At 42.4% G+C, this 16,709-nt stretch overlaps 1 protein-coding gene across 2 annotated transcripts in view; it reads right to left on the bottom strand.

The window, feature by feature from the left end:
- Positions 1–15,409, bottom strand: part of LOC147173728 (transducin-like enhancer protein 1) — a 28,329-nt gene extending 12,920 nt beyond the window's left edge. The window contains exons 1-7 of one of the 2 annotated variants that reach the window (XM_086076171.1): positions 14,939–15,408; positions 14,629–14,818; positions 11,304–11,404; positions 8,852–8,915; positions 7,589–7,633; positions 3,604–3,666; positions 3,417–3,521 (exon numbers count right to left, since the gene is read on the bottom strand). In XM_086076171.1, coding sequence (XP_085932297.1) covers positions 3,417–3,521; positions 3,604–3,666; positions 7,589–7,633; positions 8,852–8,915; positions 11,304–11,404; positions 14,629–14,652 — 402 coding nt within the window. In that variant the 5' untranslated portion in view covers positions 14,653–14,818; positions 14,939–15,408. Of the gene's footprint in view, positions 1–3,416; positions 3,522–3,603; positions 3,667–7,588; positions 7,634–8,851; positions 8,916–11,303; positions 11,405–14,628 lie in introns of both variants that reach the window. The other variant, XM_086076173.1, reaches the window with a different exon arrangement.
- Positions 15,410–16,709: the final 1,300 nt, after the last annotated feature.

Genomic DNA, 16,709 nt, shown 5'->3' with positions numbered 1-16,709 from the left:
CATTCAGAATCATTCAGCCCTAATAGGTATGCCAAGCCAGCAGCTGGCGATGGCAAATATAGCTTGCAAGTTAAAGCACTGCATTTATACTGTACTAGAAATCTGTGTAATTCATAAGGCCAACAGCAAATGTTGCCACATGATATTGATCTGCATGCAATCAATCAGTTTTGCTTGAAGGAAATAAGAACTTCATCGACAGTTGTCAGCTCAAAACATTATATATCATAGAAACTTGGCTTAATAAAACAAAGTCATTGTGATCCACTTTTATTTCAACTGAGTGTTTTTGCTTGTCTTAAAAAAAGAGGTTGCCCTAAAATGAAAACAAAACAAAACTGACCCAACAGCTTCACACATTATTATAGTTACTAATCTATTGCTGCAAGTGTGGGTAATTCACCTAGTGACACAGCATCTTACAATCAGATAATGGTCTGGTGTGATATATTAAATACTTGTCGCTTTTCACTCAAAAGAACAAGAGATACAAGTGTTAGGGTGTTATACTTCGCACAGGCTCTGATATGATCTCCAAAGGTGGGAAATTGCCGAGTTGACTTCATCACCCTATCCCACGCTAATGTCTTTTGCACAGAAATAGATAAATGTGCAAACTCCACACCGGAAGGACGTAGCCAAGTTCCGTAGCACGAACCTAGAACTGTGAGGCAGACGTGTTAACCACTATAACACAGTGCAGCCGTACTCGTTAAATACGTGTCGTAATAAAAGGAGAAGAACGATCTGCATGGTTTTTATTGCCCGGCCTGACAATAAAATCTCAGGTATCACTGGATGACCAGTCGGCAAAAATCAATGGTACTGTGTAACCTAATCAACAACCCTTTGTCGCCTCGAACAGATGGCACAGTTTCTTGTGTGTCTGGACTCACAGCATCTCAACAAGCTGCTGCAGTCGACAAGGAGGTGAACACATCCTTTACGCCCCCCCCCCCTCCTCTATCAACCCCCGTCCTACTCCTCCTCCTCCCTCTGGGGTCAAACACTAAACAATACTGACAGCTGGGATCAGAGTCCCGAGCTGGAGGATGTGGTGGGGGCAAGGAAGGAATGATGGAGGAGGGAAAGGTGGTGGTGAAGCGGGGCGGTGGGGTCGCAGCTGCTGCTTACACTGTCAGGTCTTGTGAGGGAGTGATGGTAGAAGGGGAAGGGGGGGTGAAGGAGAAGAGTTTGGCTGGCAGCGCCGCTCTCTCTTTCACACCAAATCAGGCGCTCGTCTGAGCGTGAAATTCCTTTGTGTTCCAAAACATCATTATTGCCTCCTCAGACAGTAGCCGCGAGAATCCAAGCTCTACGGATTCGCCGCGGGGAGGTGGTGGAGGAGGAGGAGGAGGAAGGGTATAAAGGTTTTGGGGTTGGGGGAATTCAGGGACGACACAGGAGGTGGCTCGGCAGGGGTGGAAGGAGAGCTGAAGGTCAAACCGACTTTTATCTCACCTAATTGACTAAACTACCCTCCCACCCAGCACCACCACTACCTCTGCTGTACCTCTCCTGTCCAAAACAACTAAATGGTCTTTTGGCCTCCCCGTCCCTCCCTCCCCCACCCACACACACACGCAGAGACTGCCAAACGACCCGACACAAGCGCACACACACGTCACACTTGATCAGCCAAACGTCCACACACACAGCGAGTCTTGATAAACAAGGCAGGCACACATCGAACGCCCCCACCTCCTCCTGCCCCCCCTGCGCCTGTTGTTTTCCACAAACACACACATGCATACACAGATGCAAAAACACGCAGGCAAACAAATAGGACCCCTGATGGGAGCAAATGGAGGGGAAGTATTGCCGGAGTGCGGTTTGTCATGGGATGTTAGCGTGAGCATATGCACGTATGTGTATTTGAGGGGGAGGGGTTATGGGGAAGCCAGGGCCAACACGCTTCATTACACACATTTAACTCACAAACGGGGTGAATGACAGGCTGGCGTGGGAGACGAGAGAAGGGGAAGACGGGAGCGCAGGGGGGGGGCAAAACCATGACCCCCCCCCCTCCCCTCTTTACAAACACCAAAATACTGCAATTAAGACTCAAGGAGCAACTGCCCAACCGAACTCTACACTTCTCATTTCACCTCCAGTCACTCTCTAATACTCATACATCGAACAGTCCAACAAGCCAACACATGTATCCAAGTGTCAGAAGGCAAGCTTTGTTGAGCTAAAGCTTGGACAACCTGTCTGTCACTTTACCACAATCACCTGAAAGTAAGGATATGCTGAAATGATGGGATAAGGGGGTGTGAAGTTTAACGCCCAACACTCAGTTCTCCCACCCTGTTGTGTTGAAAGCAATCATCAACAAGCATTTGATACGTCACGACTACGTTTGCACCGGGCATCTAATTATCTCACTGCGGCAGCATTTTAGCAGAATCCCCCCCCAAAAAAAACTAATGATGGGCATAGGTTAGTAGCTTATGATTGTGGGATTGATTATTGATTTTACCCGGTTGGTTAATGTCTTAAAGATTGTTGTTTGTCTTGAAGATTGTTGATGTCTTATAAGATGGTCGATTAATAATGTATTGAAGAATGTCGATTAGCAATGTTTTGAAAAATGTCAGTTAACATTGTCTCAAATATTGTTGTCTATGAATATTGATGAATAATGTATTGAAGATTGACAATCAATAATTTATAGAAGATTGTCAATTAACAATGTTCAATTAACGATGTGTCCCTCTTCCAACACACCTGATTTAAAGGATCAGGATAATTATTCTTCTGCAGAGCTTGCTGGTAAGCTGATCATTTGAATCAGTTGTGCTTAAGGAGGGAAACATCTCAAAACATGCAGGATAGGGACCCCCGAGGACTTGAGTTGGTGACTCACAATATGTCAGATTGTGGATTTACGTGTTGAGTATTGACGTTTTTAAGATGAACTAAGAACATGTTGAAGATTGTCGATTCATGTCTAGAAGATTGCTCATTTATAGCACCTTGAGGGAGGATTGTGGATTAATAAGGTCTTTAAGATTGTTGAGTAACAACATTTTGAAGATGGTCAATTAAATGTCTTGGAGATTTTATATTAATAATGCCGTCCCAAAAATGAGTGCTGTCTAAACAATGACACCGAGACGTCAGCTATTGGAAGTTGACTATAGCAACTATCTCCAGGCAGCACTGACCTAATCAATACAATATTGTATGGGAACAGGAAATAAGAAGATTAAGAGATTTTTTAAATAATTTAAATTTTTTTTATTATGTATTCATTCCAGACGCCCATTGTAAAATTCTTTATTGGTGGACTACTAAAGATTAATGGATTGTTTTATATATTCCTGATGACACTAATAAATTGTTTAATTTGGATGGGTGTGCAAAGAGATGCATGCAGATGTATATAAGCAAGCAATAAAACGTAGACGCACCGTTGGTGGAAGGCCGGGCAGTCCCCGTACACCGATGACAGCGTTGAGCTCGGCCATGGTCACCTGCTTGGCCCGCTCCACCGCTTGGACCACCTGCTGCTGATGCTGCAAAACAGATGTACGCACACAGTGTTTACCTCCAAGAAATGTGTAGACATAGATAGAGAGACAGGGGAGGCGTGCTTACCTCCTGCGACAGGAAGGGGATGACTTGTGCGCAGATGGTGTTGAGTCTCTTGGCGATCTCGGTCTGCGGGAAAGGAAGAGAGTTTAACAACATCATCAGGAGTTGTTACTAACAACAATGAAGCAACATAACATGAGGGATTCTTTCACATCAAACACTGGTAGCTTTTAGCCAACTCGAGACACGTGTCAAGCTTTACTTAATCTATCCAAATTCCCAATTTCAAGAAATTAGAATAGCATTATATTCTGAATTGAGCTATTTTTTTTAAACAATATTCTAATTTATACAAATGCACCTGTGGATTTATTGACATGCAAGAAACTGCATGCGATTTGTGAGATTTTTTTTTTTTAAACAACATCCTCATACAGTAGCAAATTCAAAGTGGCGAAAGCACACAAACCCGAGAGCTTTTCTCTCCAATTATCAGGAGGCGGCTCGAGTTTCTCGCTCTCTTTCTCTTGCTTCCCCTCCTTCCATTCTGCTCTTGTCCCCTGTTCGCTAACAGCACTTAAACATAATCTCATCAGCTCCTAACTTTATTTGCTGGGCCCCGAGTATCCATGCCAACACATCCGCCCTCTCTGCCCTGATCCTCTCCCCCCGCTCCTTCACCCGGAGGTGGCTACAATCGTCTGAAAGCAGATATCCCCTTAGCAGCGTTGAATCAGATAAGTGGGCTCGTATTACACGTCATCCAATCAAAGCGATATGAAGGAGGTCGGGGTGAAGAGGGAATTGTAGGGCCGTGACACACCGCGATGGATCATCGCTACATGCAAGTAGACGCATACACAAAAGCTGTACGCTCATGCAACTTTTCCACTGTGCAGTACCAAAATAGCACAACTATAGTCGCGGGAAACTTTATTCGGAAAAAAAAAAAAAACGCAGGCCAATTAACATCAATGGTTAGAGAACAAAATTTTCCTGGATGGCCAATTCAACAGAGAGGAGACTATGGAGTAAAATACTGTTGGTTACAGAGATAAAGCACATCAAGTGGACTCCAATAGTACATAGCATAACACATGGTCGTTCATATAGTGACGGCAAAACAGCAGGCCCTTGGTTTTAGTGTTTTTGAACAAAAGTTGCTCTAGTAACCAAAACTATATTGATACTCTGTCCTGACTATGCGATAAAACATCAGTTAGTTAGCTCGACTGATGCTTCTAAAAAAAATTATATAGCTCATTTGGGTCGTAGCCAGAGCCTATCCCAGCTAACTTTGGCTAAGAGGAAGGGTACCCTCCAGATCACAAGTTAATCACAGCTGGCACATTTAGACAAAGTCTTCGATTAACTTAACATGGATGTTTTTAACTGAGGCAGACGTGCTGACAGCAACAAAAAACACAAAGCCACCAATGTAAAACCTCAAGTCCATTTTGTTTGTTTTGGGAGCTTATTTGGGTGTGATAACACCGCTGAGCTCACAAGGACACGCATATCGACTCGCCAAAGCCCTAACCCCGACGCCGTTCAGCCAATTATGCACTTGGGCGAGCTAAATAAAGTGCGAGCCTCGTTGGGACAACCTCTGAACTACACTGAATGATCATCTGCAACTCAAACTGAACTGAAGCTAAAAAAAAATATGTTTTTTTTTTAAGTGGGGGTGTGGTTGAGGAGAGGGTGAGAGCAAAAAATAGGAGTCAGACAGGGTAATTAAATGAGAAAGGAAGCAGAGGCAATGAATACAGGTGAGTCACTACATCCCGCTAATAGGACACCAGATGATGGTAAATAATTGACAATTAATGAAAAGCAAGATGAAAGACAATTACAGGCTCGCATGCAAATGCTTTCTTGAAGTGTTTAGCAGCAGGGACAACATCAATGAAGAGAACATGAAGCGGTTTGTGTGGTTCATATACTTGCAGGTTTCTGCATTTACAATGGCTATACAAAGTGAACACACCCCAGTTGAGCCTTTTCTGCAATTTTGAGTGACGCTGTTCTGTATGAACGTCACGGCCACGGAATGGGGAAGGCAAAGTCGACTTAGGAAGTTCCAACTCCATGGTAGTCTCAGAGGCCCCCTTCACAAAGTAAGTAAAAGCCTTGTTCTACTGTGCTGCAGGGTATTCAGTAATGCCAAGATCAGAGGTGTTGACACTGTCCAACAAGTACTTTGTCACACCTGATTGTTATGTGATTGCGTGATGCCACGCCAACTGTGTGAAAGCGCACAGTTAACGTCAATATCCCGCCTTAACTCGGTTCTGTGTCAATGGCAAAGGCAGCTCTATCACCTGTTTGGGTTCTTCTGATACCACAGTTTTGAAGACTCTGTGTGAAAGAGGTCATAAACAACATCGACCCAGAACCCAGCAACACCCCCCACCCCACCCCCACCACCCCCCGCCCGACAACAGCTTGCAAGCTGCTGACCTCGGCATGCTGTAAATCAGTCTTACGGCTAATTGGCAGTGTGTCTTGAAAGCTCAGAAAGAGCTAATTTTAGGCTGACTATACCTGCACGGCCATTCTCAGAAACCCGTGCTGCGCGCCTATAATTAGCCTCGTATCACGGCTCCCCTGATTAGGCCGTCTGAGAATAGTCTCACCAAAGACTATCAAGGCATCTTAACTTAATGAGGATCAAACAAACCGGGTTACCTGCATTCCCTCATGTAAACGGATATTTGCGCAGAAGGAAACATGTGCGCCGTGATTGTAAAGGCACAGGAAGTCTGGCTGGTGCTGTTATTGACTAGATATTTGTAACCAAAGACCTTTTGGTTCTTTTTTTATTTATTTTTGTTGGTTATCTTCTGTGACTGTAACATGTTTTTGGGATGAGGAAGAAGGTCAGAGTACCCAGAGAAGCCCACGCAAGCATAGAGAGAACATGTCAAACTCCACGAGAGTACAAACTGAGATTCAGACCGGACCTATCTTGACTGTGAGGCAGACACCCCACGATTGGAATACTTTAAATCTCCAAACGATCTCTAAGAAGTTCGACCTGTGAGGCACCATAATGCACTAACTATGAACAGACATCCTGTTACACGCACACACATAAATAATGGGAGCGATGCAGCACCACCAACACACACACACACACACACGTTTATACACAGCAGGGGGTCGTAGTTTGTTAGTCTGCATCCCCCACGCTGCCCGCCTACAGAAGCCTGTTGCTCCGACAACTAAAGCCCCAAACTAATGACCTCCCCTGGAGCTGTGTGTGTGCGTGTAATAGGACGAAATGCATCTCCTCACAAAGAAGGAACAGGCGCTTCACATGCACAAAATGAAAGTGGACCCGGCAAGAAGTTGGGGTTTAAAACAAAAATGGAGAAAAGCCCTCGAGAAGGATATGGAAGAGGGAGGAGGAGGAGGAGGAGGCAACAGGAAGGTGAGACTCTTCAGTGAAGCAGCCCGGGCCAATCCGCCTCCAATTTCCTCAGGTGTGACTGATCGATAACTGGGGTAATTACTGCTAAACGCCGCGAGCTTCGCAACACTCGGCTGGGGTGAGCGTGTGCGTGCAAATGTTCCCCTCCTCGTGATTGTGTCAGCGTACTTAACCATTAAGCCTTTTGCTTGTGCGTTCATTTGCCTTGTCGCTTTTTTTTGACGGCACACAAATGTCCACAAGGGGCCCATTTGGCATGTCTGCCTTCCCAAGGTTTGCGTCAAAGCACACTTCTTTGCCTGTAAAAAGTGGTGCTGCCTTTCTCTAACTCGGCTGATGATCGATTCTTCAGCGCCCCCCACCCCACCACCTTCCCACAGCCCCTCCTCTCTAATGTAATAAAGCAGGGCCGCTCCCCTAGACAGCACCAATCAATCTACAGAGCCATTCATCCTGCCTCCGGGCTCAGCCGGCCGACCCAAACCGGGGAATTGGAGACAGAGCTCCATCGATCACGGATAAACACACGTGCGCGCACGCGCACACACAGACGCACACATAATGTAACAGTACGGGGCGCACACACACAAAATACAATGTACACAACTATACCTGTTTGTGCATTTCGATGTTGAGTCCGTAAGACATCTCGTAGTACTGCAAAGGACACAAAACACAATGGTTACATTACAAATAAGAATCTCTTTACCTATAATGCAAATACCGTTAAAGTAGTAAGTTTCTTGTAAATAAATTAAAAAAAACACAAAACATTTCATTTTCTGAAGAAAGCTGTTGCTTTAGACAAAATGCTGGATGCCCTCCATTGTTTGTTTACTGCGTCACACTGATAAGGTGCTTCCCAGAAACACAACCCAGAGAAGTGTTTGCCATTCTAAATCTGAACCAAAGTGGAGCCCCGAGTAGAAACACTGTCTTAATACAGTCAAACCAATTTCTACTGTGTATCCAGAAAAATACTCAGAACTGACGGGAACTCTCAGACAAAAACTTTTGTGAAAAGATGCGTGCAATCAGGGGATCATTACACATGACCTCTGAACTGGAAATTGTTCAAATCAGTGTTGTTTTGGAGCCAGGCAAAAGCGATCAAAGTTTTTGATAACAACGGTCACTCTTTCAACATAACAGCTGAAAACAGCAGTCTGTGAAAACGGAAAACATAAACATGCAGGTTGAGCGGCTATTTACATCACCTCAACACTGTCGTATAAACTTTCACCTTCATCCTCCTCTGCCGCCACTCATTCACCCACATATATTCTGTCTCTATTCGTCAAGTTATTGACTGAGTGGGCCTGGGCCGTGTTCGCACACACGGGACACCTCACAATAATTGAAAAGCGTTATTAGGGTGTTTGGTGACAAAGTGCTGCTTCCATTAATGAAAATACATTCCATACTGCCTTGTAGACACCCAACATGCACTCCGCAACCCGCACTGGCGTCTTTAGATTCATTCAAACAGTAGCCAACTAACTCACCACTCACTATCTCCATGCAGGCATTATGGTAACGTGTAAAGTTCTCTAGAATTCCTGATTCTTAGACTGTTCAAGTATGTCACAGACATGTTATTAAGACACCTGGGAACTGTTTTCAACTGTGTAAAAAAAAAAAAAAAAAGCATGATATGTCTCCTTTAATAACTAGTAGTGATCTGAGAAAGACTTGACAGTGTTGGCTTCCTCTTATTTAGTTTCAACACGCATACATGAAGGGAATTGTCGCTTGAGGCGAGATGAAAGTTCAGTCAGATCAGAACACACAGAGGGCTGATGAGGACATGCCACCTTTCTCAAGGGCACTTATGTTGGAGAACAAAAAAACAACAACCGTGCAAATGGATCTCACCATGACATAGTGCCGCTGCATCTCCGTCTTTTCACCAGCCAGCTTTTCACACTCCAGTTTGAGACTGAAACACACAAAAGTCGCAGTTTGTCACAGTGAAAGGCGCCTCGAGATTCTTACGACAGGATTAATGTGCAAATGTAACAGTGGTTTTAAAATAGTGTGAAACTCGCAAGTCAAATGCTGCAAAAATTTTATAATTTGGTGTTTCACCAAAGTTTTCGGGAAGTATTCCAACAAACCGAAGCATTCAGCCCCATTATGTGACAAGTGAGACTTCAGCTTAGTCAGCAATTAAAGAATTATGTGCAAATGTGTTTTTCTTAGGATTTTTGTGATAGCACCACAGAACAGTACCAAGTACGGCAAAGAAGTGTGACAATAACCACAGAACTTGAAATGGATCTTTACTGTCACCCAGTAAAGGGTCTGGCTGGCAGCATGTAGCTGAAAGCACAATGGCTAATGACCAGCCAATGCTTGCCAACAAATTGTTATTGTCCATTACGCATCAGTTTGGCATCTTCAAAGGGTGAGTAGTTCTCCTTTATTTTAGTTTTATGTAAGTCTCATGTCTTCTACTTTATTGGGCGCCTAATTAAATGACTCAGTAGGCTTTTGCAGTGGCGTAATGTGGGGCATTTCAAGCATTTAAGTCTCCTAACCCATAAACCTGATACATTCTATAAGTCAGTTTTAGTTTTGCCTCAAGCCACAGATTTTTGTAAATTTTTATCCATAATTTTCAAAATTTTTGGCCAGTTTTTGTGAGATTTTTGTCAGGTTTTAGAAATGTTTTTCCTGTAAATTTTAGACAAATTGTATATCCTATTTTTACAACGGCAGTCCATTCCTGTGTAAGCCAAATGTACATATGCAATTTGGACAGCACCATATTCACTATACGTGAATGCAGCAATAAAACCAGTAGTAAATTTAATCAGGCTTGTCAGTCTTTGTGCCGTATTTTTGTAATTGATTGTCCAAGGTTTTTTTTGCATTTTTGTCCTTTTTTTTATTAATTTTTGTAAGATTTTTGACATGCTTGCCCATTTTTTTGTTAGTCTACTATGAGACCATTTTTGTTAGTCGTTACTTTTATGTTGACTTAACCGAAATTTTGTATGCCAGTCAAATTACGCTGTAATCTATTATTAATCTATCATAATTGCAGTCAATATTTGTATAACACAACACTGAGGCAAAGAACATAAAACATTCAAATTAAAATCACTAACTACGGGAGTAACAAAGCATGCCTTGATGGCAACTTCTCGTGTCACTGTGCAAACGAGTTCATTACACGCTGTTTGTTACATTCAAATGTCCTGTCGGTACCGTCGTACACCGAGGGGCCCCTGTACAGGTGAAAAAGACCATTTGAGCCTGGGATGAGTTAATTCATTTTACTATGTATTAATTCCTATGTGAACATTTCTCTAAAACTTCCAACAGCTGTTATGGAATAGAATTTGTTCGACATTGGAGGTTGCACTGTATAATTGTCTATTTTGATCATTTACAGATGTGCGGTTGTGTGTGCAGCCTCACAATCCCTCAGTTGGATTAAAAAGAAGTCCTCGCAAAACAAACAAGCAATTTGCGGCTCCTCTAGCGGTTTTCTCCGACAATAGATAATAAGATGAGCAAAGAATGCAAATGTCTAATCTCGCCTTTTTTTTTTTTACCCCCTGATTAAAGAACCCACAAGTTACTGGGATAAGCCTTGCATCTTGCGTTGAAACGGCGAACATGACTCTTCTTCCTGTTGAGCCGTGACAACCACTATATGTTCGCCCGTAGGCTGTTTGTATGCCTTTGCACATCAGCGCCGCTCACCTATCAAAACCACCCCAACACAAATACATTAACGCAGAAGACACACGTGTCACGGGTGAAAATAAGGGATGATTTACAAAAGCCCACACGCCAGCCATCACCGCAACTTGGACCTACCGCAGCGCCACCAAAAAAAAAAAACAGCCCGGATGCCTGAGTGTGCTGCACGCTCTTGTGAACCCGATCCGTGTTTATGGGTGAGTCTGAGGCCAGTTTGTTATGCTAACAGGGGTGACTGAATAGCTTTGAGACCAAGGGTGGGCAAAGTATGACCCGTGGACCACATGCAGCCCGTTGCATTCTTTTGTCCCGCCTACTGAGCAGTTACATTATCAAGAGCTGGTTTTTCGCTAAAATGTGTTCATTCAAATATATTGATTTTTTTCCCCCTATGGTATTTATCTTATTAAATAACAATAAATTAATTGCAAATGAAAAATACAATTAAATAAAAACCATTACAAACAGTACATACACCGGCATCTAAAATGATTAATTAAAAAACGGGTTAATCAATTATAATTATGATTAAATTAATATTGCATTGTTAAAATAAACTATGTATTTAAAATACACCTTTAACAGTTTTTGTTGAGCCATGAGTGCTATCTACCTGTGGTACTGGGCCTGCAGGAACTGGAATTCCTCCTTGATGCGGTCCAGGGATTCTGGGATGGTGAACTTGAAGGGCTGACCCGGAGCCTGGTGGGGCGTCTAATAGAAACACACACAAATATTATTATTAACTAATCCATGCTGCGGACCTCAATGTGCATGGGATCCAGTCCAGACTCGCACTAATAACCACCATTTTGTTTTGAACGCCAAGGCAAGGGTAACAAACCTGAGTCACATGGGCCATAAACGGCCCGCGAGAGCAACAGATGTGGTCCGCCGTGCAATTCTAAAGACAAATAAAACCTCAGAGGAACAGCCTCAAAATATGTAACCACAATATTAAATAAATGTGTTTTTGCAGTAATTTGATATGTCCGCCGTGTGTTCTTGGTATCTGTATTAACATTTGTGTTCAATATAATGTGTGTGTGTGCGGGAGGGGGGGGGGGGTTGTTAGGTTGGGGGTGTTGTATTAGCAATTTAGCATTAGTAGTCAAAGGAAAATGGGAATCACCATTTGTATTACATTACATTATTTGTTTTAGCAATTTGGCATGGGTAGTCAATGAAATGTGTTTGTTTGTTTGTTTGTTTGTTTGTTTGTTTGGACTGGTTAGCATACAAACATGTTCTATAAACTTCAGGTACAGACTGAACTAATTCAACTTGATTCATTATTCCAAAACCAGACTAAGTAACATTTTTCAATCAGTGTCTCCTTTGTGTGATAGATGGGGTACTGCTGAAGGCTCACTTGCATACATTTGTTTTGGCTTTGCCCTGTACTGAATATTTTTGTGTGTGAAATATTTAAATGGTTTTCTAAACAACGTAAAATAGTGGTTCAGCCAGGCAATATTTGGTTGTTCTGACTTTTCACCAAAAGCAGGTTCTCAAGATCGGTATGGTTGTAGCCAAGAAATTAATATTACTAACTTGGAACACTCCACACGCCCCACGCTTCAAGAAATGACTAAATGAAATGACACAGTATGTAAGGCTGGAGCGGATTCGTTTTGATGAAAATAATTTAAGAGATAAATTTGTAAAACCCATTTTGACACTACTCGATTGCTAATTATGAACCACCAAATATTTGATTAACTAGTCACTAGTGTTATAAGCTCTGCCGCTGTCCGTATATTTATAACTACATTTAATTTTTTTCGCTCTGTGTTGTGCAAATTTTTGAATATGATGGCAATCCACCTGTTGTTTTGTTTTTTTCTTTTCATTTTGTGTGTGATTTTTTCTTTTCTTGTTTTTGTTCTATTGTATGGGGGGAAAACCTTAAATATATATTTATTTTTTTAATGAAAAGTGTTTGTTGCCATTAGCATCCAATGGGGTACCGCAAGATATACGTCACCAAACTTAATTAATATTCATGAGTCTAGCGAGGGGGTCAAACTCGGCCGGCTCGTCATGCTAGACGCATGTAAACAGTCTACTAGATGTGAAAGGCTCACATCGCGGACGTTAAACAGTTCTTTTAGACGTCCGCACATTTTTCCTTTTGAAGTTTTGGCTTCGGGAAACGAATAAAGAATACATCCTTCATATGTGGACGGTCGTAGTGTCTGGAGTCATTTCTGTAAGTTCCATAACAGCTCAGTTTACTCTGTGTGGGTTTTTTTCCGGGGATAAACGAGAACAAAACAAGGACTAATAGCATAGGTTGTCAATTGAGCCTGCCACTTTTTGACCTCTTTCCGGTTCAAGCTGCTCAAGTTACATGACCTTGTGGTCTAAAAATAGCATTTGTTCGGTACACCCTTTAACGTGGTTAGCAATTTAGCATTAGTAGTCGGGATACACGATAATGCTATTTTCAACTGATACCGATAAACGAATAATTCATAAAGTGCAGATGTCAATAACCGACAGGTAAGACGATAATTGTTTGCAAAATGAACTTGAATACAAATATACTTTCGAGTCCTACTATAAGTCTAACATGTACAAATACATTGAAACATTGTGTAAAGCACCACGAAGCTGAATTTGATTGATATCTCTGCTTCAAAGACATCCAGTAACTCATTTTGAGTTTGCCAAAACAAACAATGTTTTAAAAATGCAACAAAAAACTGCAAGGGTAACATTTTGGGCAAACACAGTAAAGCCAACACTGGCGACTGTGAACACGAGGTCGCGCATTATGACATCACAAATATGCGACACTACCATAGGAGAGGGGAGGGGTTGAGGGGTTGGGCACAACTTAAGACACAACCAAAACAGATGGACCAACGCGGCAAGTCTATTATTATCGGCAGACTTTTTATTATCTGGTTTATCTATATGAAGTCAAATTTGTCGATAATTGCCGATAATTATCGGCCACCGATAGGATCGTGCATTTCTAATTAGTAGTCAATTAAATGTGGTATTTGATCTGTGCATTAGCAATTTAGCATCAGCAGTCAATGAAATATGATTGTTGCCATTTATTTATACTTTAGTGGATATTTTGCCCTGACTGGCAACTCGCCACCTAGCACTATTTTACTGTGAATAGCGCGAAAACTACAAGTACAAATTCTGCGCCAGTGAATGTGTGCTAGTTCATGGCCTAATGGTTAAAGCAATCGCCCTAATAATGTGGGGTCACGGGTTGGAATCCCGCTCTGTCCATTTTATAGGCTTTGAGGCAGGAACCACGCCCAGTGCATGACTGGGTCCGGCGACTGACCAATCAGAGATGTTCACAGCAAAAATAGCGCTAGCAAAAGAGTTGCCGGTCACAGCAAAAATATCCACTGCCTTATTTGTATTAGCAAGTTAGCATTAGCCATCGATGAAATGTAGTAATGTAGTGAAATGTATTATAAATTTAGCATTATCAGTCAATGAAATATGGCAGTAGTGATCCAGACTGTTTTCGTAATTTTGTATTACTGATTAGTAAATCAATGGCATTTGGTTGATGCTGGTCTATTTGTATGGGCAAATCAGTAGCCTATCAACAATCCATTGAATGTAGTTGCAGTTGAGTTGTATCTAATTAGCATTAGTACTAAATGAAACGTAGCTGTTGCAATTTGTATTAGCCAGTTAGCATTAAAAGTCAATGAAATATGATTGTTGCTCTTTATTTATTAGTCTAGCAATTTAGCATCAGCATGTAATGAAATATAGTTGGAGCTATTTGTATTAGCAATTTAGCATTAGCAATCAATTAAATAAGGTTTCTGCCACTATTATTAGCAATTTAGCATTAGCAGTCAATGAAATATGGCTGCAATCTATGTCAGGATGTTACAGGCAGGTGATTAACAGTAAAGGGGGCGTTGGGTGGTTATAGCCAGGGGTCTTACCGGGTGTCGCCCCTGGGGGAACATTGTTATCTCCGGACCAGGAGAGGTGGGGGGGTCCTCCCGTTTCCGTCACGATGCTCCCCTTGAGAGGCACCAAACTCTGAGTGGGGGTGGGGGTAAGGTCGGTGCTGCCGATGCGGTGCTCCGGTTCACCAAGCCATCCGTCGTCCTGTCCACACGACGACCGACACTTGGGAGCCAAGCAAGCCGTGGACGCAAATCAGGCAGAAAAGCACCAGGGAGCGGTTCATTAAGCTCGAAGCGGAAAAGAACCAGGTGAGCAATGGAAAGAGCTGGGTAGTCACCATACACGCTTTTTTGTTGTTGTTTTTGTAAGGTTTGGTCCGATGTATTCCGAGTCAAAAGGGGGGGAAAGTATCCGTCAGTAACAAAATCCTCGCCAGAGTTAATTGCACTGAAGAGCCTCCACTTGACTCACTCGAGCCGTCCGACGAATTGTTAATTTTGATATATTTACCTCCCCGCTGACTTATGGTGGATACATAGCAGTCGATCAAAGGCAAAAAAAACAGGAAATATTATGTTAGTTTAGATAACAACTACTTCCAAATACGCGGTGGTGGCGGCGGCCGGAGCAGTGGTCCGCCGTCCGGCTGTAGTTCCCTCTTCAATGCAACTTTCTCACGCGGTTTCACGCTCCAAGCTAACCGAAACTGGAGGACTGCCCACCGAGCGGCCACGCCAGCCAATCGGAGGCGTCGTTCCACGTGGGGCTCGCGAGGGTGGAACCGCGCCTCGGACCAATCGCCGCGCCGCACGCCGCCCCCCTTGTGGCCGTTGACCTGGTTGAGATCGCCGGCGGTGGCCAATCGGAGCGCAGCCGCTGCGTGAGGCGCGAGAGGCGGGCGGGAAGTGAGGCTGGTAGTTGCGGCTGTCAATCAAAGTAACGTGGCTAAACCAAGTAATCGGGCCAAGCACACACATTCGCACACGCGCGCGCGTACACACACTAGTACTGACTTTCTTGAAACCTCACTAACAAGTGTCAAGACAAATCAACCCCCCCCCCCCACCCATATCTATCTATCTATCTATGTAATGTACTGTATTGCACTTTGATTATGCATTTATCCTCGTTCAAGCGCCTAATCTGCATTGTTACAACCCCCCCACACCCCCACCCCCTCCCAACCCTAAATAAAATGTCAGGGTCCCTTGGGAGAAGACCACCATCCCCACCTATGAGGTCAAAGGGAAACCATTTCCTTCCCCCTCTATAGGGAAAAAATGGAACATTAATCTGTTCCAGGGTCAAACTGTCACCATCCGAAAAGCTTGTGTGGCTGTGCAGGCAAACACGAGGGTAGAGTGTTCATCTTGGGGAAAATACAACTTAATTCTCGTAAGAGTACTACCCCCCCCCCCCCCCCCCCCCGCAAAATACCAACTTTGTTTTTTTAAATAATTATTCGAATAGGCTGATTACATTTTTTTCTAATTAAAAAAATACTTTTTTGCACCCGGAAACATTACCCTCAGAATACGAATTTGTTTGTCATTGCACAGCAAATGCAATGAGATAAAAAAATATATAAAAAAATTCAAAATATATTAATATTTAAATATACCATATAAAAACAAAATAAGTAATAAACAATGAGGATGCCTAGTCAGTGCAGTGTAAATACAGTAAATACAGTAAATAAATTAACAAATAAATAAATAAATACACGCTCTTGTAAAAATAAAACTAAGGCGCTTTATTCTCATATTGCAATTTTTTTTCACAAAAAAACTATTTTCCCCCTCATAATATGTCCACTGTCTTGTAAAAACAACAACAACAACTTTATCGTATAATATTGCTGTTTTTCCCATGAAACAAATTTTATTGTAAAAACATTTTTGGGGGAAAAATACTTTTCCCAGAAAAATTACGGATAAAAAAAATATATAATATTTTTATATTTCTCAAATAATTATTTCATTCTTGTAAAATGACTTCTTTTTTTGTTACAGTATATTCTAAAAAATAAAAATACAACTTTGGAAATGTTATTTTATTATTTTAAAATTATTGACTTTTTCTTAAAAAATTTGTTTTTCGAGCAAAAATCAAA

Source organism: Leptonotus elevatus, chromosome 5 (genome assembly GCF_054856555.1).
Source record: "Leptonotus elevatus isolate MCC_2025b chromosome 5, RoL_Lele_1.0, whole genome shotgun sequence".
Lineage (NCBI taxonomy): Eukaryota > Metazoa > Chordata > Actinopteri > Syngnathiformes > Syngnathidae > Leptonotus > Leptonotus elevatus.
This window is presented reverse-complemented; position numbering and strand designations above follow the sequence as displayed.